This window comes from Myotis myotis, unplaced genomic scaffold (assembly GCF_014108235.1).
Source record: "Myotis myotis isolate mMyoMyo1 unplaced genomic scaffold, mMyoMyo1.p scaffold_m19_p_2, whole genome shotgun sequence".
NCBI classification, from domain to species: Eukaryota; Metazoa; Chordata; class Mammalia; order Chiroptera; family Vespertilionidae; genus Myotis; species Myotis myotis.
Window position 1 is genome coordinate 205,297,344 of NW_023416324.1, and position 27,748 is coordinate 205,325,091.

The 27,748-nt window shown below is 42.4% G+C and overlaps 1 protein-coding gene across 1 annotated transcript in view; it reads left to right on the forward strand.

The window, feature by feature from the left end:
* The window catches only part of JAM2 (junctional adhesion molecule 2), a 57,601-nt gene extending 40,484 nt beyond the window's left edge, over window positions 1–17,117 (forward strand). Inside the window, exons 3-10 of the mRNA XM_036351803.1 lie at window positions 3,714–3,821; window positions 4,603–4,755; window positions 7,092–7,294; window positions 9,896–9,995; window positions 12,349–12,456; window positions 14,216–14,228; window positions 15,097–15,139; window positions 16,940–17,117. Coding sequence (XP_036207696.1) covers window positions 3,714–3,821; window positions 4,603–4,755; window positions 7,092–7,294; window positions 9,896–9,995; window positions 12,349–12,456; window positions 14,216–14,228; window positions 15,097–15,139; window positions 16,940–16,972 — 761 coding nt within the window. The 3' untranslated portion in view covers window positions 16,973–17,117. The remainder of the gene's footprint in view (window positions 1–3,713; window positions 3,822–4,602; window positions 4,756–7,091; window positions 7,295–9,895; window positions 9,996–12,348; window positions 12,457–14,215; window positions 14,229–15,096; window positions 15,140–16,939) is intronic.
* The last annotated feature ends 10,631 nt before the right edge of the window (window positions 17,118–27,748 follow it).

Genomic DNA, 27,748 nt, shown 5'->3' on the forward strand with positions numbered 1-27,748 from the left:
CACTTCGCCCCTACATATGCAAATTAACCCAAAAAAAGATGGCGGTTAATTTGCATACTCTCCTGATTGGCTGGCGAGCATAGCAGAGGAATGGTTAATTTACATGTTTGTCTATTATTAGTTAAGAGGTGTTCCATCCAATTCATTCAGCTTCTTGTCCCTATCACTCTGATGTCAATACCAGTAAATCATGAATTAATTCCTTCTTTCCAGTACTGCTGTTCTCTATCACTTCCCACAGTGGTGCCAAAAACAGAATAAGACTGAAAAAAAGGTGGCTCTATCAGGCTTTTAAATTATATGAACAGCCTCATGTAGAGTGTCCAACCCCGAGAACTATAAATTGGGGTTTAATAGAATGCTTTTCTCCACAGAAGTAATTTGAATTCTTCACAATTACTTTGGTAGTATCAATTCTCTTCTTGCATTATATAAGATTTTGATGATTTTAACTTGCACACAGAGAAGAAAACCAGAAGATAGTCAGCAGTACAGAACCCTAGAAAAACTAAAATTCATAGCATAGCAAAATATTTGTGCCAATGCTTTATCAGAACACAGAATTGGCCCTCGCTGGTGTGGCTCAGTTGATTGGGCATTGTCCCGTGCACCAAAAGGTTGCCAGTTCAATTCCTGGTCAGGGCACATGCCCATCCTGTGGGCTCAATCCCCAGTAGGGGGCGTGCAGGAGGCAGTCAATCGATTTTTTTAACAATATATTTTTATTGCCTTCAGAGAGGAAGGGAGAGGGAGAGAGATAGAAACACTAATGATGAGAGCGAATCATTGATCAAGCCAATTGATGTTTTGATCTCACATCAATGTTTCTCTGTCTCTCCCTCTCCCTTCCTCTCTCAAAAAAGCAATCAAAAAACAAACAGGCACTAAACTTTAAAAAAAACAAAGAATTACATTTTCTCAATCTAAATGAAATAAGCATTTTAATGGAAAAGCTTGGTGCATTTTTTTGTCTCAATATGCCTTATTTTGAGAAAATATGATTTATCTCTATATTATTTTCTTTGCTGTCTCAAAGGTAATATTTTAGTTAAAATCTAAGTGATTTTTTAGGTGAATTTGTAATGGTAATAAAGTGTGGGTTTCTGTCATGTCGAGACAGTCTTACCACTACAACTAAGAGAAGCTCCTCATGTATGAAAGTAATAATGACCATTTATGTCGCATGTACTATATGAAAAGTGCCATGTGCATCCAAGTACATAAATACATCATCTCATTTAAACCTTACAACAGCTTTACTTATTGTGCAAGTTAGGTAATTTGCACAATATCACACAGCTGGTATTTGGCAAAGGTCTAACTTCAAAGCCTGTGCTAAACTACTGTATGATGACGTAATGACCCTGAGGGCTAGATGCAGAATGATCCTGGCCTTGAGTGTTGACTTTTGGCTGAGAAGAAGAAGGAGAGTCCCTGGTAATTATCTTTTAAGTTCACTTGGTTCTTTATACCCAGATGTTGATCCCAGATTTACTGTTCCTCACGGGTCTGGGGGTCAAGGTACTGGCACCTCAGGATCTGGGCCCTGGCTCATCCCTTGCTTAGAGCACACCCAAAGAATCGCATGGCAAATTCTAAATTGGAGTTCTAGGACATTCTAGTTAGAATTCTAAGGAATTCTAATTCCATCTTTTTTGTTATTATTGTCTTATTGACTTCAGAGAGGAAGGGAGAGAAACATTGATGTGAGAACATTAATCGGCTGTCCCTGCACGCCCCCTACTGGGGACCTAGACCGTAACCGCAGCATGTGCCCTGATGAGGAATCGAACTGTGACCTCCTGGTTCATAGGTCCATGCTCAACCACGGAGCCATTCAGACAGGATTGAATTCCATCTTTTAAGTGTTTGTTCAAATGTCACCTTCAAAACGAGGTGAACTCTGACTACATTCTTTTTTTAAATTGCACCCGTCCCCCAGAATTCCCATGCCTCCTGTACTCTGATCTACTCTATTTCTATAATGCTTATGCTAATATACTATATAATTCACTTCATGATTTTCTGACCTCTTGCTAATTGTAAAAGGACAGAGACCTTTGTGTTGCCCCTTGGCACGGCTCCAGAACAGTATCGGACGCACGCAAAGTACTCAGTGTATTTCAGACAAGTTGCGCAGACCATTTCCCCACAGTTCACGTGCTCAGTGCGAATGAGGCTGGAATGGAGTCCACTGCATTTAGGAAAATCCTTGGTTGTGTTTTCGAATGTAATTTCTGCAAAGGTTCCCCATAGAGCAGTGAGGAGAGAAATTAGGAACAGGGGTGTGCATGTGTCTAGTTAAATATGTGAAACAATTGAAAGTAAACGTATTCCTAAGAACTAGGAATATGGGCTAAAAATGAGTGTGGGTGTGTGTTTAATTGTTGGAAACTCAACAAAATACGGGAAGGAAACCTATCTAAAACTCAACACTCCGGAAAGTCCCCACCCATTCTCCTTAATCAACAGAATGGAACTGTGTTTCCTCAGACCAGTTCCTCAGCTTGCGTTTGTCTTTGCAGTCTAACTGTAAACATGTCTGTAAAATGATGGCTCTCTGTAAGGTAAAACCTGCTTTTACATCTTTAGGCATCTTTGAAAACAACTTTGGGTTTATTTTTCCCCTTGCCTTTCTTTAACCTACTTTCTATTTTCCATTACCTTTTATCCTATTTCTATAATTCTATCAATACATGTGGAACTGGAAAAAAACTTTAGCAAGCTACATAAAACAAAAAGAAAAATAATCTATCACACAGAAAGCATCACTGAGTTAATATTTTCATATATATTTATACAGGCTTTTTGTTCATACCTATGTGAATATTTTTAATACAACCAGGATAGTATTATAAGTATTGCTTTCTAATCTACCTTATCATGTAATATCCTGTTGGTGTCTTTTTTTAATGGCATTAAATCTGTTTACCATCAAAATCAGACATATGACAGTTTTACCATAATTTATCTGGGTTGTGGTAAGGGGTAGGATTCAACAACTTGTTAGAAGACAATATTGGGTTTGTATTAAGCATTCGTAGAGAGGGTAACCAACGAAGGGATCTTGGTGGGAATGTAGCCAGTTGAGGGGACGTTTGTGCGTGTGCACAGCATGGCCTGGGCTGGACTTAGTGCCTCTGCTGGGCACTGGTTATGAAGCACTCTCAGCTTACCTCCACCCTGGCGCTCAGCACATTGGACCGAAATGGCATCATCTGATTTGCCTCTTTCCAGACTATAAAATCCTCAAAGTCTGAGGCTGGAACGGATAAGATCATTAATCATTGCTGCCATTTTAAAGTACTTACTGTGCATATATTATTGTATTTGAAGACTCACAAGAATTTGAGATGTTATCTTATTTTACAGATAGTAACTGATGCCCAAGAACTAGGGGAAGTAACAAAGTGTCACACAATTATTATGTGGAAGAGCTATAATGCTTTCAGTTTACCTTTGGGTTAAGCCATGTGGTAGATGTTAAGGTAATTTATGAATAAATAGATGGATCGATGGATGAAATGAATGAATGGATAGACGGATGGATGGATGGATGGATGGATGGATGGATGGATGGATGGAATGAATGAATGAATGAATAGAAATACAAAGGAATAACTTAAGGATGTTAAAAATTCATTGCCTAATTAAGTGAAATATAATTTCAGAGGGACAATTTAGCAACTAAGTTCTTTTGTTGTTGTTCCTAGAGGTTATTTTAACCTGCAAATTCCCAAGGAAGACCCCGGCCTCCAGATTAGAGTGGAAGAAACTGGGGCAGAGTGTCTCCTTTGTCTACTATGGCCAGGATCTCAGAGGTAAGAAGCTGTGGACTCGAGGTGAGAGCAAGAGAACAAACACCAAGCACAGGTGCTACCCTTTAGTTTACACATGAGAACAGGACATAGCTGGCTGCTGAAAATATGTGTTTGTATGTGGAGATGAAACCAACAGTGAGTGACGGAGACCAAGCACACAGCCCCCGAAACAGAGAACACAGCACAGAAGTAGGCGAACTCCACTGGGGCCCTGGACCCTTCATGGCTCAGCTCAGACCTCCAGTGTGTAAAATGCAATTGTTCTTCCTCTCGAGAGAAAGGAAGACAAGATGGTGCCGGTGGGATGCCAGGTCACTGCTCAGTTGTAATAACTTCGTTGTATTTCAGCATCTCCATCACTGCAACGCTTAGGGAGTAAGACTTAGAGGAGGGTAAATGCAACTACCTTTACCCAGTGCTTTCTCTTCTTATTTTTTATTTGTCTTACATTTCTACTCCTTATTCTTCCTATTGAATATTGGATGGGCTTTTGATTGAAAGTGTTGATGGAAGAAAGAAATGCTAGGATGTCTGGGATTTGTTGCACAATAACTCAGTGGTTAGAGTACAGATACAATAAGACAGGCCATGCATTGATCGCTCTAAGGTGGGTGATTAAAGAAAATAAGTTTGAAATAGCAGCACCCATATATAATTTTTAAGTTAAGTTTATTGATTGAAAAATAACTGCTTTGGGTACTGAACGAAGTGACTAAAGGAAGGTAGTATATAGACAATGACTTGTATTATTATCAACACCGTTGTCTTCTTTTTCTAAAAGGTGACTTTAAAGATCGAGCTCAGATGATGGATTTCAGTATCAGGATCAAAAATGTTACAAGAACTGATGCCGGGAAATACCGTTGTGAAGTTAGCACCCCAACTAACGAAGGCCAAAGGCTGGAAGAGAACACGGTCACTCTAGAAGTATTAGGTGATGTACTTGTATCTGTGTGATTACTGCTCCCTGCCCTCCTCCCCATCACCCAGCCCTGGGGGCAATGGGGCAACTCAGGGCCCAGGCAGCAGAGTCAGAGACCACCAGCACCATCTTTCCTGCAGAGTCTCAACCATTTCTCACTTCACCTCATTGGCTGATGAACTGTGACTATTAGTAACTCATGATCACAAAACCTCTCTTCATTCAAGATGGATGTAAATCTTAATGGCCCTACACTGTACATAGGAGCATTTTTCTGCAATAGCTTTCAGCACATGTAGTATTTCTCCTACCACACAAGAGAGTATCCCATGAGATGATAAAAAAACAGTAAAACAAAAAGGTAGGCCAGGGGAAGTATTAGAAATTATTTGGTAAAGAAAAGAAATTAGCATTTATTATGCAGCTGCTATGCATCAGGCCCTTTCAAATATGTAATTTTACTTCGTCACTGACAACCTGAGTTTCACAGATGAGGAAATAGAAGTTAAATGGTGTTCCCAAGGCCACACAGCTGGTAGGGTCAGGATTTGGAGCTAACCACAAAGGCCTTATGGTTAATTACTGTAAAAATCACTGATGGATATTAACAGCTTATGATTACTGTTGATAGAGGAACATGATCTTTGCTCCTTCATAGATGTTAGTATAAATACCAAGCAAGAGGAATAAAATCACTTCTTTTTGTCTAGCCGGTGTAGTTCAGTGGTTGATCGTCGACCTATGAAACCAGGAGGTCATTGTTCGATTCCCAGTCAGGGTAAATGCCTAGGTTGCAGACTCGATCCCCAGACTTGAAAGGGCCTGATGGGGTGTGCAGGAGGCAGCCCATCAGTGATTCTCATCGTTGATGTTTCCATCTCTCCCTCCTTCTTCCTTCCTCTCTGAAATCAATAAAAAATAAAATAATAAAATAAAATCACTTCTTTTTTCTATATACCCCAGGCTCTTTCTATAATACTAGTGACATACTAGTATAGAAGAAATCCAGAAAACCTTGCAGGGGAATCAGCTGGAGTATTGGCCTTCTATTGCTACATAACAAGTGATCCCAAATTTAGCAGCATAAAACCCCACCCACTAATTAGCTTGCGGTTTTGCAGCTCAGACGTCTAGCATGACCGACAGGCTCTCTGCCCAGGGTTTTACAAGGTTGAAATCTTCAGCCTAACAAAAGAATGGCTAATTGTGCTCGTGCTTTGAATCTTTCATTTTCCCTTTTGTGATGAGCCAGAGAAAACCACGTTTAAAAGAGTGATTGGTTAGGTCAGCCCCTGTCAGAAACAGTGGATTTTGGACCTTAACTGCATCTCCTAGATCCCTAGATCAATGTTTGCTGGAATAAATGAGAGAAAGTATATGTATACCAGGGCTGGGGAATTTGGGGGACTGTCTTAAAATTCTGCTCACCACTTAGAATTCTGGGTTTAAGTTATCTAGTAAAGTCTGGTTTACTTACAAATCCCTGCGGCCAGATTCTCCAATTTGGCCAGTTCTAGGTATAATAGGATTTTTTTTAAAACTATATATTTTTATTGATTTCAGAGAGGAAGGGAGAGAGAAACATCAGTGATGAGAAAATCATTGATTGACCGCCTCCTGGTCGCCCCCCACTGGCACTAACTGGGAATTGAACCGTCACCTACTTCCTGGTTCAGAGGTTGACACTATCACTGAGCCACACCAGCCCGGCCCAGAATAGAATATTAGTTTGAGTACTGAGCCTGAAAAAATACACTCACGTTTGATTTCTTTTGAATACAGTTGGTAATAAAACATTAAAACAATTGGTGAGGGAGAAAGTAGAGATTGTTCACCTGAAGAATAGTTGTCTGCTAACATCATGCTTGCTGTTATAACAGAAAAGTACTCTCAGCGAATGGCTTAACATAATAGAAGTTTCTCATGGAGGTCAAGTCTGAATGGTTGGGGCAGAGATTGTAGTGGTGGAGTTATATAATTCTACTTGATGAGATTATTAGAGACCCAACCTCATGTAGATCTGTTATCAAAACACAGCTTTCTGAGGTCACCATGTGTGTTGACACCTACTTGTTAGTGGGAGGGGGTAGGGAGTGAATGAATGGAGAGTCGTGCAGGAGGCCTTTATGGAGCAGGCCTGGAAATGGCACAGAACTCATGCACATGACCCCATCAGGCAGCTAGGAAGCCGGCAAATGTGGTCTAGCTATGTGCCCGTGAAGAAAGGCCATAGGTCTTTTGAACAAGTAGCCAGTCTCGCTCACAGATGTCTGATCAGTCATCTCCTGGCAGTTAAAATCCTTGTTTGGCTTATAAATAACCAATGCCATTTGACTCCCGTCCCTCAGTGGCTCCAGGAGTTCCAACATGTGAAGTCCCCAGTTCTGTTCTGAGTGGAACCGTGGTGGAGCTGCGCTGTCAAGACAAAGAAGGGAACCCGGCTCCTACATACACGTGGTTTAAGGACGGCACCCGCCTGTTTGGGAATCCCAAGCTCGACGCCCAAATCACCAACAGCTCTTACACAGTGAATGCGAAGTCTGGAACTCTGGTGAGGGCATGGCCAGCCTTGGCCCAATAGCTGTTCGGCATTTGGAGGGAAAAAATAATTGGAACTTAAAATGATGTAGAATAGAGGGCTGATATCATTGCTTGTTAAGTGGAGAGAGGAGAGGGCAGAAGGAACGATGGGGGTACATGCCCAGAGAAGGGAGGGGAAGGGCTGGGGCCGGAGATGGGAAGACAACAGACGACCGGGGAGCTGAGCACACAGTGAGCCGGGACAGAGCAGGTTGATCCATGATGACAGATCAGGTAGTTCACCCCAGCTGCCTTCCTGCCCTGGAAAGGTAGTATTTACAATGTCAGGGAGATGCACAGAAACTCTGGCGTGGGGAGGGGGGGTGCCCTTACCCCAGTGCCAGCCATGTAGGAATAGCATTGCCAACCTATGATAGGATGTCTGTGTCATTAAACTCTTCCATAACTAGATCACCAACAATTGTATGATCTGTATCAGTGATTTAAGAATCTATGACTTTAGATTTTCTCATTGATGGAAAATTTCACCTTTCTAGGAACACTAATGGCAACCTAACAAACAAACTCTTTAAAGTTAGTGACATTTAAAAATTAAAGTATTTTTACCTTTTTGTCTCTGACGTGTAAGGTAGAGATGGGAAGTCAAAATCAAGATCATTAAGCTTGAAGCTTTCTTTTTCATTCCCAAAATTTAATTTGTCAGTTTTAAAATGTCTGCTTTCCCACACTGCGGAGTTACCACCACAACCACTATCAAAAAATCTTAAAGGCCCGGTAATAATAATTTTGATGGATTTTAAAAGGAAGGTATAATGTTTCCTTTCATGCCTTCAACCTACAAGTGCATTATAACATTTAAAAACTAGCTCCTCTGGCAAATAAAAAAGCACATCGATAAATTGGCTAAATAACAAGCATATCAATGGATGTGGCTACCCCTTGAGGAAGGCCACGCTCTGGCCCTCTGGGTGTCAGTAGGGTGAGTCAGCAGGTCCTGGTGAAACTGGGCAGAAAACTTGCCATCACACTTCGCTATATTTACTTTTCCAGTTTATTTTTTCTCAGAGCAGGTGATAAAAGCCCCAAGGCGAGTCTGAGATGATAACATTCACTTTCCTCAGTTACCCTTGAAGTATCTTGTGATGTCAAGGGCAGAACCGGCTTAGGTTTTGAGAAATGAGCAGCAACCAAGATACCAGTGTACGGGTGATGGTGACTTCCTTTTAATGACCAGTTGTCATGTGTTGGAAGATCATTGTTTTAGTCTAACTGATTGTTTAGACGCACCCTCGGCCTTGAGCTCATGGCGAATATTGTTGAAGTATTCCGACTTTTGGGGGAGTGAGAGATGCTTCCGTAGAGTTAAAATAAACGAGGAAACACTTTCATCCCACCACGCTGAAGTCTACAGAAAGGGAGAGTGGGTGGGTAGTGAGTAAAGAAAAGTGAGAGAGGAAAGGGTTAATAAGAACCTTGGCTATTTTTAGGAACATACGTTGCATGAAGAGCAAAGACCAGGAGCAGGTGCTTCTTAAAGGTTCTTGGCTCTCATGGCTAAGCAGTGACTGCTGCCGGACTGAGGTGTGACAGGAGGCATGAAGGAATGATTCTGAGCACCCTCTTCCCCTCTGTGCTGGACCTGGGGGGTCCTCTACCAAGTCCAGACACCACTGCATTCACTCCCTCTTCCCTTCCTTCCTTCCTTCCTTCCTTCCGCCCACTCTCTCTTCCTTCCAGCCTCCTACCTTCCCTCCTCCCAGTCTTCCTATCTGTCTGCCTGACTTTCTCCCTTCCTTGAAATCTTCCTTTCTATATTTCTACCTCCCTCCCTATCTCCTCCCTTCCCTCCTTCCCTTCTACTCTCTCTCCCTCCCTCCCTCTCCCCCTCCCTCCTTCCTTCCTTCCTCCCTCCCTCCCTCTCTCCCTCCTCTTCTCCCTCCCTCCTTCCCTATCTAAAATTCCCAAGGGGATAAAACTACCAATAGCAAGTATGAAACCTATACCAAAGTCTTACCTTTCAGTTACTTTAGCAGGGAGTGGAAGGAGCAAGGGTTGGACTTCACGGTTTTAGAATTTTCAAAAATTCTACAACTGATAGAATTTGTAATCCTATGAACCACATCGATTATGATTTTCCCAGGCTCCACATTCCTTCCTGGTAGTAGTGCTGGCTCTTTAGAAGTGTTCATATGTGCTGCTGCATTGAACTCAATGTGGCTTCGGGGAGTGTACCAGCCCTTTTAGGCCAAGAAGGCCTTCCCTTGCAAAGGGGGTTAACTAGGAGAATTAGAAGTACCTAGAATACAATGTACTATGAACTTTAAAAAATGCCCATTGCTTTCTAACTGTACTACTTTCTCAGTTTCACACACAAAAAGATACTTCTCCACAAATCTTTCTCTGTCAAATTAAGCAGGGGGCCTAGCTATTTACTCCTTGAAGCTGTGGAAGATTTTTGAGTTCATAGTAAAAATACAAAGTCTTAAAGTCATTGAAAAGGAAAGACCAACTTACCGCAAAAGTTCAAGCGTCATGGTTATTTTAGGAGCCTACTCGCAGATTTATTGCTTAACAAAATACATTGATTTTTCTCCCTTCCACAAAATTTCAGCAATTTAACACTGTTTCAAAACTGGACAGCGGAGAGTATTACTGCGAAGCTCGTAACTCTGTTGGATTTCGCAGGTGCCGTGAGAAACGAATGCAAGTAGGTAAGCATGAACTACTGGGAGGAACAGATGGCTTGCACTTAGGAGGTGTAAGGAGTCGGGGGGAAGGAGCAAGGGGTGGGAAAGGGCTGAGTGGTTGGGAGGATAGTCTGGAGGGAATGTTTAAAACCAGCTTGATGTAAGGAGCAAAGCTGCTTTTTTTAAATCCATATACAATGCTAAATACTCTTGGCTTGTTTGGGAGATGGATGAAAAACAGCACCTTTGCTCCTTGTATCCAATTCTGGCTCTGCCATGTACTAGCTACACACTCTGCGGCGAATCATTTGACCTCTGTGCCTCAGTCTCCCCAAAATGGAAGTAATAATATGCCATCCTCACAGGGCTGTTATGAAAATGGAAATAATATTTGAAAGTGTTAGAGTAGCGCTGGCATATCGTGAACACTATATACGTGTTGTCTGTTTTACTTGTTACCACGTTATTGTTGTTAATTTTGTTGATCTTGGGAAATACTGTTAGACTTACTGCAAAGGAGGCTCTCAAAAAAGATGTTGAATATAATTACAGATCTAGGTTGCTATAAAAAGTAGCTGCTATATATTATGTTACACAAAATGAGCTTCTTAAAATCCAATAAAATTAGGACTCAAGAATCTTTTCAGATTGTAAGAGTTTCAGAACAAGCATATTATTTTTTTCATTTTATTTTTAATAACTTGGATTCATTCTTCCTGTGTGAAAACTGTGTGTTTTGAAAATGGAGTGTAATAGAGAGGGCTGAGCTGAGATGGTACCCCAAGGGTTTAAAGGTCATTCCGGAGGGCTGCACCCAGAAGCAGAAGACTGAGGTTCCCCTTGGTTCAAGAGCTTGTCCTCAGCATTTTGGGGTCAGAAATTCATTTTTCCAATGTGCTTAGGAGTATGCAGATATGTGTGCAGTAATGTGTATTGTCAAGTACAGTTAAATTCAGCACTATTTTTTAAAGAAAATATAATCTTGTTAGATTTCAGGCTATCCTAAAGTATAAGATATTCAATAGCACATTTTAATTTCCACAAGCAAGTTTGAATTTCCAGTGTTTTTATTTTATTTTTTTAAATTCAGGGATACATGTTACCCACCAAATTCATTCAGGTGTTGATATTGATAGTCAAACAGGAGCATTTGATTAATTATTAGAAACTATCTCTCTCAATGCTGCTTTGGAGTTATCATTAGGAAAATTCATCACAATCTGTTATAAAAATTAACACGATCCGCCCTAACCGGTTTGGCTCAGTGGATAGAGTGTCAGCCTGTGGACTGAAGGGTCCCAGATTTGATTCCGGTCAAGGGCATGTGCCTTAGTTGCGGGCACATCCCCAGGTGGGGGTGTGCAGGAGGCAGCTAATCGATGTTTCTCTCTCATCGATGTTTCTAACTCTCTATCCCTCTCCCTTCCTCTCTGTGAAAAATCAATAAAATATATTTTAGAGGAAAAAAATAAAATTAACACGATCCAGTGTTTTCCGAACTTCATTCATTCATATATTGTCCGCATGGTTTTTACCGTAAACTGTACCACTGACATTATTACTATTTATTTTTTCTTTAAATGGTCGTGTTTAATTTTAATGCCTAATTTACACACCTCTTAAGAAGTAATATCTGTGATATTTTGGTTTTTACATTCTAGTTACATTTTTCTAGCAGATACAGAACAGATAAAATACATAACAGATAAAATTTTGTAGTTTGTGTTTTGTTAGTAGTACCGCTTTAAGTTACACATGATTTCCACATATGTACTCTTTCTGGTATAAGTTAGTTAAAAGTTAAAATTAGTTTGTTAAATGCTCATCCATTGTTCCTAGGTATTTCATGCCCTTGGTTTGGAATTTATATAATTTGAAATACACAAGAATTCCTGAAATCTCATGTTCAGTTTTCTTTTTGAATTATCATTAATAACAGTGGCCCTCAAACTACGGCCCGCGGGCCACATGCAAATACAAATATTGTATTTGTTCCCGTTTTGTTTTTTTACTTCAAAATAAGATACGTGCAGTGTGCATAGTTTTTTTTTAAACTATAGTCCGGCCCTCCAATGGTCTGAGGGACAGTGAACTGGCCCCCTGTTTAAAAAGTTTGAGGACCCCTGATTAATAACATAACCAAAAGCAGAACCTGTGAAATGTTCTAAAGAAGTTCTTTCTGAAGTATAGGTAATCAGCAAATTATCTTTTGAACCATGTCTTGAAAGTGAGTTATTTGCTCAGACTTCAAAAGCATGAAACTACCCATGTCTGTGGTACAGCTGCAAACAGAAGCTGTTGGAACTTTTTCAGTTGAAGGACTGCATCTGTCCTCCTATTGGACATGAATTCACTCCTGGTTCATGTTGCATTCCAGATGATCTCAACGTGAGTGGCATCATAGCGGCCGTGGTGGTAGTGGCCTTAGTGGTTTCCATTTGTGGCCTTGGTGTGTGCTATGCCCAGAGGAAAGGCTACTTTTCAAGTAAGTGATTTCACCCTTGACTAGACAGATTCCCGTGGGTAGAGTTTTCTTATGCGACACCGTTCTCTTAAGAAGCGAGAACATTTTTCTGGAGGCTATTTTTCGTTGCTTTTTCTGTAGTAGAGGATATCCAAGATGACCTGCAGGTGGGTCATGAAGCACCTTGGCAAACATAGGGAGCAAAGGCAGAGCTGCCTCAGCCCAGCGTTCCGGGAGGCACCACTGGATACGCAGGAGGCTCCTGGCGTGGCCTCGTGCAGCGATACCAAGAGATAGTCAACGTGGCTGGGTGTTCACCACACATTTACATGCATTGAAGATCCTTTTCAGTTAGGAATTGTATATCGCAAGCGGTAAATTGATTTCTGGTTTTATGATGAGATATTTCATTGAAATCTGCCAACTGTTTTATCAATGGATAACAGTGGGATGTTGAATGTCAAAGTTAGCACAACTGTATGTAGAAGAGAATTATTCAGTAAAAACTAGCAACCTGTTATACTGCAGTTGCTTCTGAACAAGGTTTTTAGTTCTTCATGTTTAGACCTCTGGTGATGCTAAACCCCAATTTGGTGATAGGTTTGATGTAAATGTGTGAGATTTAAAATGAATCTGTTTTATTCTCTTAATGCATTTCCTTTTTCCTTAGTCTTTAAAATTACCCGAGAGCTCAAAAGCTGTAGAACTCCCCCATCAAGTCCATTGGGAATAGTGTATGAAGTAGAATTTTTAACGGAATAATACATAAATTAACAGCATAAACTAGTTTTAGATCCAGTGTCTCACAGTGAACATTAATTTTGGAGTTTAGGTTTAAAAAAAATATTCTATACAAAAATAAAACTTAAATTTAAAAGGGGTTTCTAATAACACCTATAAGTAGATATTGTCATAAAATGTTTCCATGAACATGGTCTCACGGATATTCTTTATAGTTAAGAACTGTTCTGTGAATGAATAATACTTGTTCTTTTGCATGGTACTACAAACTAGTCCTGTGTAACTTTATGAACGGAATCGGCTGAGTCCCCCTGCTGGTCACCAGTGAAAGAACAGACAAAAGATTGCTCAAAATTCTTGTCATCTTTATCTCTACTTGCAAAGAATATATAAAGTATTTTTTTGAAGATTTGGTAAACATTTTTTTCTTAAAATAATGAATTAAAGAATTGATTTGGGTGTTGGTAGTTCATTAGCTAAGAAAGTTACTCCATTCTCGTCTGGCAGAAAATCTAAGAGAATCATTTTCTTGAACTTGCATTTCAGACAGGGTTGGGCAAACTACAACCTGTGGACCAACTCTGGCCTGCCACTTGTTTTTTTATGGCCCATGAGCTAAGAATGGTTTTTACAGATGAACACTGGCAATCTATTTGAAAATAGGGAACATTAACTTTGAACCTTAATTAAGAGAAATGTTATCTTCCCCAAAGGAGAATTCCATTATTCTGTTAACACAAGAATTTATTATTATATTTAAAATTTTAAACAATAAAAGTTTTTGGAAATTTGTTTTTTCTTGCTATATAATTACCTATGTGATAACCTCAATTTCACCTCTTGGCCCACAAAGTCAAAAATATTTGCATGTAGCCCTTCACAGAAAAAGTCTGCCAACTCTTGATTTAGAAGGTGCAAATGTCAGCAAGTGAGAATCAAGATTGAGAAAAAGAAATGAAGCTTAAACTTAATGTTTATATGGACCTGTATCGTGCCATTTTAACTCTTGTACTAATGATATATACTTATTCTTTTGTAGAGGAAACCTTCCAGTAAGTATACTTTCTTTAAATGCATGCTTTTCTTCCAAACCAACTAATTTTCTGTTAGTCATCTGTTCAAAGCCAAATGTGGAAAGTTGAGTTAATCTGTGAAGGTTTTTAATCCTATGGGAAGTGACTGTGACTCAAGTTCATCAAGAAATATATCCCACCTCATGCCTACTTGTCAATGATGTTTGACTACCTAGAGACGGAACACATTTGTTAATTTGACTGCATAGGCATTTCCATAGTACTACTATAAAAAATAGATTTGCCGTCATTTGCTAAATAGAAATTTTCCAAGTAAAATGTAAAATTTTATTTAACAGTCATGTTTACATTTAATTAAATACTGATTCTTTGCCCAACACTGTCCTAGGGACTTGTGGTGACACAGCAGCGAACAAAATGGGGGGACACACGTCACCCCATAACCATAGTCACCACATAAAAAACTTTCTTTCCTGGGGAAAAATGAAACTTGAGATTATAATCTCAAGCCTTCAAAATGTTAAATGTCTGCAAGTCTCTGTTTTGCATATTCCACAAAAATCCTTAGTATACGAGCCCTAGGCTACAACCAGATACACAGGGCTTCTCTCTCTCTCTCTCTCTCTCTCTCTCTCTCTCTCTCTCACACACACACACACACACACACACACACACACACTAATATTGTGTCGCATGGCTTTCTCTGTGGATGCTGCCTATAAATAAAGGACTTCAGTTGGGATTTCTGGCTTTTTCTTGTACCTGGCTACAAATGTTCATCTTCCTGTTGAGAAAATGTATGGAGGTAACATTGACTGAATGAGGGTATGTGTTTCAGACTTGGAAGTGACCATTGTACTAAACGTCTTTTATATTCCACAAACAGGAAGAGTAACTCTGCATCTAAAGCCACTCCAATGGGTCAAAATGTGAGTATTGTTAACGCGTGTTTATAGAATGGATGTGTTTAGGGAATAAGGCAAGGGAAGGAAGTAATTACATAGAAGTAATGGGTTTGCACTTTTATTTCTTTATTTATTTAATATATTTTTATTGATTTCAGAGAGGAAGGGAGAGGGACACAGAGATAGAAACATCAATGATGAGAGAATCATTGATCGGCTGCCTCCTGCAAACCCTCCACCCCCAACCCCGACCCCACATTGAGGATCGAGCTCGCAACCCAGGCAGGTGCCCTGACTGGGAATTGAACCATGACCTCCTGGTTCATAGGTCAATGCTCGACCACTGAGCCACGCCGACCGGTGGATTTTCACTTTTAATATACTTTGTACAGTGTCTACCATGGCCTTTCGAAGGAGCTGAATGAATGTTAGCTTCCATCCCTGTCTGCAGTGGCATGATGCAGTTGCCCGGTATTTGTAGAGCGAGGAGGCTTTACCACACCATTATTTTTTCTTGTGGTGTTTTCTATTATTAGTCAGCCTTAGGGCTGGCATTATCCACTTCATTTTATAGATGAAGAGATTAAGACACAAGTTCTCAGAGGATTACAGTGGCTGAGCTGGGAACCAGGCACCTCGATTGTGTCAGCTTGACCAAGCAGCTCACTTCCGCACAGCTGTGGTCCCAAGACACTCCTTGGGGTAGTGAAAAGCACTGAGAAATTTTAAGGATGTAGAATATCCTCTGCTATTGCTGAAAGGAGAATCTTGGAAATCCTTGAAAAGATGCAATTATCATCTAACTGAGATGGCTAGGGGAACATAATTTAGACATTTGGACCCTGGTGTACTTCTGCATCTGTAAACCCAACAGTAAAGCCGTAAATCCATTGCTCAGATTTCGTAGCTCTTTGGGTGTATATTCAACTCTCCGTGTTATTTTTCAAGAGCACAGTGTGTGTGTGTGTGTGTGTGTGTGTGTGTGTGTGTGTGTGTTCCAATGCTTTTAGAAGCCTAAGCCCTTTCTAGAGAAATAGGGCACTGGTTCTCTGAACTCCTTAGTCCTCTATGGCAGGGATTCTCTTAAATTTCCTCTCACTGGAGCTTGGGGTGGGGCATGGGCATCAGTATTTTAAACACTTGGGTGATCCTGCTGGACACTAATGTTGAACACCCACAAACTGCTCTATAGAGTTTTTTTCCATCCAAAGATTTTTTTATTGTTAAATTATTTATTTATTTACTTTTCAATTTATTTTTTTTATTGATTTCAGAGAGGAAGGGAGACGGGGAGAGAAATGGAAACATCAGTGATGAGAGAGAATCATTGACTGGCTGCCTCCTGCACATCCCACACTGGGGATCGAGCCTGCAACCCAGGCATGTGCCCTGACCAGGAATCGAACCGTGACCTCCTAGTTCAGAGGTCAATGCTCAACCATTGAGCCACACCGGCTGGGTGTTATAATTCATATATAATGAATTCTTATAATTTCACATAATTCTATTTTGGGGGGGGGGGAAGGCTGCCTGTGCAATGGATAATGCTTAGCAGCACCCCTGATCTTTACCCACTAGATGCCATAGCACCCCCCTCGTAAATAAGAGTTACCCTGCTCCAATTTCCACTCCTATTGCCTTACTGTTTAGGAACAGTTTCAAAGACAGTGTCTCCTAGTATTTATTTAATTCACCATAAAATAGATTTAATTCACTTTGTGCTGGTTTGAACCTATAAGATTCTGATACTCATAAGATTTATGTATTTCTTTAAATATAAATTAATACTGTATATTTAAACTTGGTTTTTCTTTCTTTTCATAGGATTTCAAGCACTCAAAATCCTTTATAATTTAAAAGAATTCCACCTCTGAAATACACCAATACCACAGTTGTTCACAAGTTATTAAAAGATTATAACACTCTGCTTTGTCTTACATTTGCAAAGAGGTACATAAGGAGATGAAATTGGTATTTTATTAAAATTTTTATGAACACTAAATCACTTGAGATCGTTATTTTAAACAGTCTGGGCTTCTGGTCAAGATGGCAGAGTAGGAAAACACTATACTCACCTCCTCCCACCCCACAGCGACATCAAAATGACAACTAAAGTGCAGAACAACCAACATTGAAAACCATCTGAAATCTAGATGAACAGATTATGTAAAACTAAGGATATACATAAGCCACTTCCAGGCTGGTAGGAGGGGCAGAGACGCATGACGGGCTGGTCCCACACCCACATGTGGCCATTAAAAACTGGGAGGATATCTCAGCTGCATAGGTCCCCGCTGAGGAGCAACAGTTCCCAACCCCATACCACCCCCACCCCCCGCCCCCAGCCCAGCTTCCAGTCTGGGAAGAGAAGTCGCCATAACTCCTGGCTGTGAAAGCCAGAGGGAATTGTGGCTGAGTGGGACAGAGGGATGCCGGAGTCCCAGGCATTCTTAAAAGCCCACACACAGACTCACTGGGACTCACTGGCTCTCAGCTCAACACCGACAGCAGCACAAAAGGACCTACAGGAAGAAAGTGAGGAGTCTGTCATCAGGGGCAGCTGGACCGGCAGCTTCCTCCCAGACACACAAGTGCTGGCAGAGGCCGCTGTTCCTTCGCGTAGCTACCCTCCCCTGCACAGAGCCGGCAGGCAGGTGCCATGTCCGAGCCTCCATCAACCTGGCTGACACTGTTCACCAAGGCCGCCTAACTTTTGGGCCCACTCAAGCCAATCCCAGTGGCCTTTCCATACAAACAGCCTGTCTTGGTTCATACTGTGAACTTTCCTAAAATCACTCAGAGGTTCACAAACCCCAAACTAGCAGCATCGGGCCTTGGTGAGGTGCCCTGTGCCTCTCACTAAGCAGCCCAAGCCTGGCACTAGAGGTGGCCAGTCTCAGTTCTCTCCCGGCATCTGCAAGCCCAGCACAAGTGGCAATCCTCTACAGATCACTTTGTAGCTCACACCGAGGGACCCTGAGCCTGGCACAGGCAGTTTTTGACCTTGGCCTGTACCTCCCCTGAACCAATATACTTGATATACCTGATGGCCAGCTTCAGACCACACTAGTGCCACTCAACCACTTCCACAAACAATACGTTCAAAAGGCAGACTTGGCAGGTACTAGAGCTCCACTACGGCAAATCCTGCTCTGTAGTCAGTCCCTGCACAACAGCTCCTCCACTGAAGCCAGTTCTCACAAGCAATCATCCTGAGGGTCAATCCCTCCCATTGACATGCCAACAGCAATCCTTCAACTATGACACGAGGGCACATATATCCCACACAAGAGTCATACCTGGAGCACCTGGCTCAGGTGATTAGGGAGACTGCACCACTGGGCCCCACAGGAAACACAGAAAACCTATTACATAAGGCCACTCTATCAAGACTGGGAGACAAGCAGTTCTACCTAATACATAGAAATAAACACAGGGAGGCAGCCAAAATGAAGAGACAAAGAATCATGTCCCCCAAAAAAGGAGAGAAGAAAACTCCAGAAAAAGAACTAAACAAATATGGAGAGAAGCAATCTACCAGATGGCAGAGTTCAAAACACTGCTTATAAGGATGCTCAATGATCTCAGTGAGAACTTTAACAAAGGGATAAGAAACATAAAGATAAAGATAGAGAACAAGTCAGAAATGAAGAATACAATAACGAAAATGAATACATTAGAGCAGCGGTTCTCAACCTGTGGGCCGCGACCCCTTTGGGGGTCAAACAACCCTTTCACAGGGGTCACCTAAGATCATCGGAAAACACATATATAATTACATATTGTTTTTGTGATTAATCACTATGCTTTAATTATGTTCAATTTGTAACAATGAAATTGGGGGTCACCACAACATGAGGAACTGTATTAAAGGGTCGCGGCATTAGGAGGGTTGAGAACCACTGCATTAGAGGGAATCAACAAAAAGTTAGATAAAGCAGAGGATTGAATCAGTGATTTAAAAGATAAGGTAGCAGAAAATGTCCACTCGAGCCCTAACCGGTTTGGCTCAGTGGATACAGCCTTGGCCTGTAGACTGAAGGGTCCCGGGTTCGATTCCAATCAAGGGCACATGCCTGGGTTGCAGGCTCAATCCCCAGTAGGTGGTGTGCAGGAGGCAGCCAATCAATGATTCTCATCATTGATGTTTCTATCTCTCTATTCCTCTCCCTTTCTCTCTAAAATCAATAAATATATATTAAAAAAGAGAAAATGTCCAATCGAAACAGTGAAAAGAAAAAAGAATTTTGAAAAAAATGAAGATATTATTGTGAAATTAATCCTCTGAGCATGCAAGTATAAACTGCATGCACTCCCTGTACATATTTAGAGGGTTCATAAATACTGTGACAGATGCAAAGGGAACTCTGGTCTCATTTCCACCAGAATCCTCTTTTCTCCCCTCATACAATCCTTATTCTGCTGCTCATTTATCCACAGAAGAGAGGTTGTGGGAGTGGCTCTTATACCCAAGGATTTGTACTCTATGTTTACTTTCATTTCTAAGAACTAAAAGCAACATGAAGAAAAACACCTCCTGACCAGAGCTGACTCAAGAGAGCCAAACACAACCCGAGTGTGTTGTTTCAGCCAGACCTGCTTGTGGCTACTTCCTTCCCCTAAGGCCCCTTTAAAGAGGACCAGTGACCTGGAGCCTGCAAACAGAACCCTGTGGATGCATTTCTTGTGGGATGGTGACTTCACATCTGTCTCTAACAATCAGGCAGGGAAATTTGGGCTAGGCCAAGTCCTTTGGTCTTATGGTCTGTGGATTGCAAATCTTGCTAATCACAAAGCTGTGGCTACGGAGGGGAAAAGCAGTTATGTGACAAGAAAAATGAGTTGAAGGAGTTCACTGTGGCTCCCTGAGCTTGTACCCATCCTCTTTTTTTTTTTTTAAATATATTTTATTGATTTTTTACAGAGAGGAAGGGAGAGAGATAGAGTTAGAAACAGTGATGAGAGAGAAACATTGATCAACTGCCTCCTGCACATCTCCTGCTGGGGATGTGCCCGCAACCCAGGTACATGCCCTTGACCGGAATCGAACCTAGGACCTTTCAGTCCACAGGCCGATGCTCTATCCACTGAGCCAAACCGGTTTCGGCTTGTACCCATCCTCTTGCTACATCCAGGGCACAGGAGAATGGTGGCTGAAGTGAAAATGGGTCTAATCATCTGGTTTCTCAACTGATTAATCACAAAGACTTCCAGCTAGTGTCACAAAGTGAAAAGGTCAACAATCCATCCTATATAATAAAAGCCTAATATGCTAAGTGTCCAGTCATCCGTTCAACCAATCAAAGCATAATATGCTAATGATATGCTAAGGCCGCTCAACCACTTGCTATGACATGCACTGACCACCAGGGGGCAGACAGTCAACCAGTCGCTATGAAGTGCACTGATCACCAGGGGGCAGACGCTCTGGCCAATAGGTTAGCTTACAGCTGGGGTCTGGATGATCAGGACTGAGCAAGACAGGCCAGACATGCCCTGGAGCCCTCCCGCAGTCCCTCCCTGGCCAACCTCCTGCTTCCCTCCCTGGCCCTGATTGTGCACTGGTGGGGTCCCTCGGCCTGGCCTGCACCCTCTTGCAATCTGGGACCTCTTGGGGGATGTTGGAGAGCTGGTTTTGACCCGATCCTACAGGCCAGGCCGAAGAACCCCACTGGTGCACGAATTCATACACCGGGCCTCTAGTTTAATAATAAGAGCTAGTTTAATAATAAGAGCAGTTCAACTATGTTAAAAGCATAATTATAATTTGTTTTGATTTAATTTAATAATTGATTTTATTAATTCCTATTAAAAACAAAATATGGCCAGGCTATTTCCAGTTCTGGGCAAATCTGGGTGCAAAGGTCCCTCGCTACTTTTGACAACTTTGAACATGGTTAAGCTGCTTTTAAATGAGTCCATTCTCACCCTGGCCGGCTCAGTTGGTTGGGTGTTGTCCCTTGCATGGAGAGGTTGCCCGTTCATTTCCCCATTTGGGGCACATGCCTGGGTTGCAGCCTTCAAGAGGCAGCTGATCAATGTTTCACTTTCACATCGATGTTTCCCTCTCTCTCTCTAAAAATCGTAGAAAATAAAAAATAAAGGCATACATTATTTTAGCCCAATGAGCAAAGCAAATTCTCAGGATTCACTGGACAAATAACTTAAGCGCTCACTGAGTGTCTTGCACGTGCCTGGACACCAGGTCACTGGGAAGACACCTGTAGTCAAACTACTTCCCAACTCCCCCCTCCGTTTATGGCATTCAATGCTTCTCATCAATCCCCTTCAAACATTGTCTGGAAAGTGCCAGATAGGTATTTTAAGGGCTACACACCATAGGCCATATGGTTCCTGTTATAACTATTCGACTCTGCCCTTTTCCCATGAAAGCAGCCTTAGACAATAATAAACAAATGGCCCTGTTTGTATTTCAATAAAACTTTATTTACAAAAACAGCGGGTCCTGCAGTAAAATTGTGCTATATAAGTAACAGGGCTCTAGAATCTTTAATAGCAAGTTTTGTTTTGTTTTCATTATTATTGTTGCCCTTGTAACGAGGTTTATTTTTAGTTGGGGGTTTAATCTAACTATATCTGGAAAAATTGGTTGGTTGTCAGTACAGCTTTGCAAAAACTTCCTTCATCTCACAGGTGGTTTTATTTTACAAAAGTCTCCATCATAAAAATAGATGAACTCGATCAACTTTTTAGCCCATTTAACAGTGCAGGGTAAGTCATCCACCTATTGTTCAGTGAAACCCAGGAAACTACACCCTCTTATCATCTGCAGCTACAAGGCTAGCTCTTTAGCTGCCTGAGATTAGAATCTCATCATCTCTCAGTGTGGATGCCAGCCAACCTCTCAAACACTGAAAAGGGAAAAAAGCTCTGGAAATAAAAAGCCACAACTATTTAGTGAACATTTCATATATGTCAGAGGTGGGGGAGGATGGAAGAGAGGGTATATAAAATCTCATTCATCTCAATATTATAAAGTGGGCGATGTCCTGTTTTATGGAAGAGGGTCAGTGACTGCCAACTTCATAGAGCTAAGGAAGGAATCGGGGGCTATGTGCTGTCTTTTCTCTGCCCCCAACATTCTTCTATTCAATTTTCAAGTTCTTCTCTTATACCTTACTTCCCCTCCATCCTCAGGAATCTCTGGCCCCTCCACCCCTCCCTAGTCTCACAGTCTAAAACATTTTTCTCTCTCACTTTTCTCTGCTACCCAGTCTAAATGCCTTGGTGGACCATTCATTCTCGTCCACTTACCTCTCACCACAGATGCCCAACTCTCTCATCTTTCCTAAACTATTAAAGCCAACCATGATGAGTACATTTAAATTCTGTCACCATCACTACTACCCTTTTTCTCAATCTCCAGTTTTTAACCTCTCATTTATTCAAACTCCGCCATTCATTGACACATTTGATAATGTCACAACTTTAATCCTTTTATCTCAGGCTTCTGTTAATATCTCATCTTTTGTCTTCTAGGAACTTCTTCCTTCAAATACCCTCTTTTTTAATCATAATTTCAATCTCTGCTATTCTAAAGGCTCCTTTGCCTCTAGTCTCTCCCTTCCCCCACCCTGTCCGTTACTGCCCAATTACTCTGCTAAACAATGTCAGCTCCCTTCTCCCTCCCCTTGCTAAAAACCTTTCACTCTTGTGGTTTACATAATCTGAGTTCTAAAGTCTAAACTCCTCAGCTTGAAATTCAAGGCCCACCCCCACACATACACATCTTGGCATATTGTCACTATCCATCTGTTCCACTACTCCTCTTTGGTTGCCTTATGCATGCATCAAACGGAACTAAGAACATTTTATTGGTGGCAAAATGGCACCAGGTGTTAGACCTCAGTTCAGCAACCTCGGTACTTAAGTTCTGGCTTAGAGAGAATTCAGATCCAAGACAAACTATAAGAGAGTTTATTTATTTATTTATTTATTTATTTATTTATTTATTTAATATATTTTATTGATTTTTTACAGAGAGGAAGGGAGAGAGAGAGTTAGAAACATCGATGAGAGAGAAACATCGATCAGCTGCCTCCTGCACACTCCCTACTGGGGATGTGCCTGCAACCCAGGTACATGCCCTTGACCGGAATCGAACCCGGGACCTTTCAGTCCGCAAGCCGACATTCTATCCACTGAGCCAAACCGGTTTCGGCAAGAGAGTTTATTTAGACAGTCACAGAGGTAGAAGAAATGAGCTGTGGAAGAAATGGGCTCAGGAAACAAGGTACAGCAAAAGAAGGGCCCTTGAGCTTAGGAGGCACCTGGGGGAAGGAGGTTGGGAAAGGCCCCGCCTTGCTCCATAAAGTAGCACTGAGTCCTCCATCATCGAGGAAGAAACTGGTCTTGCAAGGCGTGTCAGGCCATAAAAACTATGAACAATGCACTGCCCTGAGGCAGGGGGGGAGGTGATTATCGCTGGCCCCAGGAAGATCATCAGATATGGCCTGGGGGCCCCCAACACCTGGGGGCCTTCCTGTAGCCCACGAAAGGGGGAGGAACCATATCTGCAAGACAAAGACCCCAGAAGGTTATAAAAAGTGAAGCCCTCTGCATGTTACTTCACTCTGAAAATCATTCCCGGAGTCCACTAGTGTTAATAAATAGGGTCCCTCCCTTTCTCTAGGAAGCATGCTTGGTATTTCTTTGGTCTTCTGCAACATCCTGAGGGCTTTTATCTGAGGTCTCGGAGGATCTCAATAGAATATTCATCAGCTTTCCAGGTGTGTCCTTTCAGGGTCCAGAGTCAGAGCAGGAAGTCATTAGTCAATGCGGCTGGTCCTGCTATCAGCCTTGGCATCCCTCAGTCTGGTTTTGCTGCTCTTTTGGGCCTGGAGCTGAAACACACTGAAGCCTAGACGTCATCTCCAGGGGTTAATGCTTAAGGGAAGGCGAACCTTCTGAGCTCGGCGTGTCAGCATTTTGAAAAACCCTAACTTAACTCTGGTGCCGTGTCACATGTAGAAATTTTTTGATATTTGCAACCATAGTAAAACAAAGATTTACATTTTTGATATTTATTTTATATATTTAAATGCCATTTAACAAAGAAAAATCAACCAAAAAAATGAGTTCGCGTGTCACCTCTGACACGGGTGTCATAGGTTTGCCATCTCTGGCATAGAAGAAGCAACAGGAGAGCCTAGGCTGGGCTGCTTTGGTTCACTAAGAAGCCAGAGAAAAGGGGGGCTTGGAGACAGGTTCAGGGGGTGAGCCCAGGATGAGCTGCCGCTACCCTTTGCTACCCTGGTTGCAAGTCTCCTGGGGCCCCTTGGAGTTTAGGAGGTATGTGCCTGTGGGGGAAGGAGAGGGAAAGGGAAAGGGAATGACAAGGGTGCTCCCTGGAGGGAGAGTGTGCTGGGACTTTCATTTTCAGGGGATTTAAAGGCTGAGCATTTAGGGTAGGTCTTCAGGGAGGATCAATAGAGTATTCATCAACCTTTGCAGATGTACCAAAATGAGATTTATTCTCTTAAATTGTCCTTGGGTGTGGTTGGCAAAATGGCACTAATTGGATTTCTATTATCTGTCTTCCTGAGTAGGGTGATTTAAGCTATTAACCCTCTAGTTGGGGAGAAATGCAAATGTTTACTCTTAAGTGTCCTTGGCTTAAGGACTTACTAGGTAGTTGCATACTGCAGTTTAACTGTCTGTCTTATTTTCCCTAATCCACTGGTCCTTGAATTTTCTAGCTTACTATCCTACAACAAGACCGTGGATAACAGCCATGACTCAAAGCACAACTATAACGTTCAGCTGGAAGAAAGAGCACTTTCCTGGGCGAAATTTAGCTATAAATGCCGAGTCCTATGACATAGGGCATGGGAATACGGAGCTTATGGCAGTATTCTTGCAGTCATTCACAGGTAGAATCCTTCAGTTAACATAATGAATGAAGAGATTGGAATGTTCAAGCAAACTCCAAATAGTTGCAAGACAGATAAAAAGATGTGTCTGAAAAAACACATGTGAGATTATAAAAGCTAAAACTCAACTGAGTGAGGGAAGGAGGGGAAAAGGAGAGGAGAGGAAGTTTGTGCCGAAAGGGTCAGCCCTTCTCTACTGGGACTGGCACTGTTGACCCCAGGCTGCTTGGTGGCCCAGGTGGGCGCAGAGGAACTTTTTCAGGGGAGGCTGGAGAAAGGACTTGAGCACTAGACTTCCTGGGTTACCTTTACATAGTGCGGTAATTAAACATCCAATCTGTTTCAATGCCTACAATTATTCAAATAAAAGTAGTTCACCTTAACTATCATTGCTTAGCTTCATTTGAAAATTGGATCCTTTCTTCCTACCTATACCACTAGGAAATATTTGTACATCTTTTTTCCATTTATTTTTTTTTTTTAAGAGTGGAAGGGAGGGAGGGAGGGAGGAAGGGAAAGTGAGACGAATGAAAGGGCAAGTAGTTGTAGGGCCTGACCACGCTGCTGGTGGCCTCGGGCACCGACTCCCCAGCCCACGGCGGGAGCCCAGCGCAGGCTGCCACCCGCCCGCCGCCCCCCCCCCCCCCTGGCGGCAGCAGCGGCAGGGCGGGGCGTGTGCCCTCGCCCGAGGAGATGGAGGAGGAGGCGATCGCCAGCGCCCCAGGGAACGAGACGGAGGACGTGGACTTCCTGTCTGGGCTGGAACTGGTCGATCTGCTGGACCCCCAGCAACCGCACTGGCCCCTGGAGCCTGGACTCAGCTCGCCCTTGGGGGGGCGAGGACTGCGCCCTCCATCTTGCCCTGGGTCCTCCATTTTTGGGGCGGCCACCATGTGCTCAGGAGAGTGCCTTCTTCCCGGAAGCCCAGGCCCCTGCTGGCCACGCCCAGGATTTCTTTAAACTAACCAATGACAACCAAGGGACGTGCACGCCAGAGAGATGACCACATCCTGTGTAACAAGACCCGACTTGCGCCTGGCCAATTGGCGGGGCCCACAGTCCCCTCCCCTGCCCTTACTATAAAACCCACAATCCCATCAGGCCTCGCTCTCTCTCGGCCACTGGAGCTTACCGTTGCATCGGTGAGTGTGGCAGTGGAGCCAAACCTAGGTTTGAAATGAATGACTCTTTGCTTTTGCATCGGACTGATGGGCTCCCTGTGGGGGTTCTTGGGAATCTTGAAATCTGGGCACAACACACACACACATGGATTGGTTGCATCCTGCATGTGACCTGGCCGGTGCTGGGGATTGAACCTGCAACCCAGGAACGTGCTCTTGACAGGGAATTGAACACTTGACCGTTTGGTGTGCAGGTTGATACTCTAACCACTGCGCAACCAGGTCAGGACTTATTTGTGGACCTTTTGAAAAACATAGTGCTCAGGATGACATGGCATAATAAAAATCTATTTCTCTGAAGTAAACTAAACTCATAAAGGCTGTTTCTTTTACTTCACTTTTTTAAAAAAAATATGATCTGAGGATTTTTTAAATTGATTTCTAGAGTGAAAGGGAGGGGGAGGCCAAGAGAAACACTGATATGAGAGACACATCAATTGGTTGCCTCCTGCACAGGCCCTGACCACGGATGGGATGGAGCCCTCAACCAAGGTTAAGTGCCCTTGACCGAAATCGAACCTGGGACCCTTCAGCCTGCAAGCCGATGCTTTATCCACTGAGCCAAACCGGCTAGGGCTCTGACTTCACATTTCAAAATAAAACCTTTAAAGGCTCGTTAAGACCCATACTTATTTTTTAGAAATCTTGTGGAAAGTATCACCTATGTTCCTCTTCCCCGCCCCTTGACCTCTTCTAGCCTGCTCCGCTCCCTGCCTCAGGCCTTCACCACCCCATTGTGTGTCCATGGGTTATGCATACAAGTTCTTTGGTTGATCTCTTCCCACCCACCCACCCTGCCCTCCCTGATTCCAGTGTGACCCATGTGTCTCTGCATCTATTTTGTTCATTTGATCCCACATGAGTGAGATCATGTGATACTTGTCTTTCTCTCTGGCTTATTTCACTTAGGACAGTGATGGCGAACCTATGACACGCGTGCCAGAGGTGACATGCGAACTCATTTTTTTGGTTGATTTTTCTGTTAAATGGCATTTAAATATATAAAATAAATATCAAAAATATAAGTCTTTGTTTTACTATGGTTGCAAATATCAAAAATTTCTATATGTGACACGGCACCAGAGTTAAGTTAGGTTTTTTTCAAAATGCTGACACGCCGAGCTCAAAAGGTTCGCCATCACTGGTTTAGGATAATACTCTCCAGGGCCCTCCACACTATCTCGCTATCTGAAAGGGTAAGATCTCTCTCTCTTTTTTTTTTTTAACTGCTGCATAATATTCCAAGGTGTAAATGTACCACAGCTTCTTATCCACTCACCTACTGATGGGCACTTGGACTGTTTCCAGATCTTAGCTATTGTAAATCGCACCCCTATGAACACAGAGGTGCATACTGATTGGTGTTTCAGGCCTCTTAGGATGTATTTCCAGAAGTGGGATCACGGAAGACTGTATTTATTGACACAAGTCAGAGACTGTCAGATATAAAAAGGCACAGCTGTTTTTCTTTCTTTTTTTACAGTGTGAGAGCTATCTGTCGTTACTGAAATTCAGACGTGCCTGCTAGGTCACTTATCCAGCACACATCTGCTGGATCC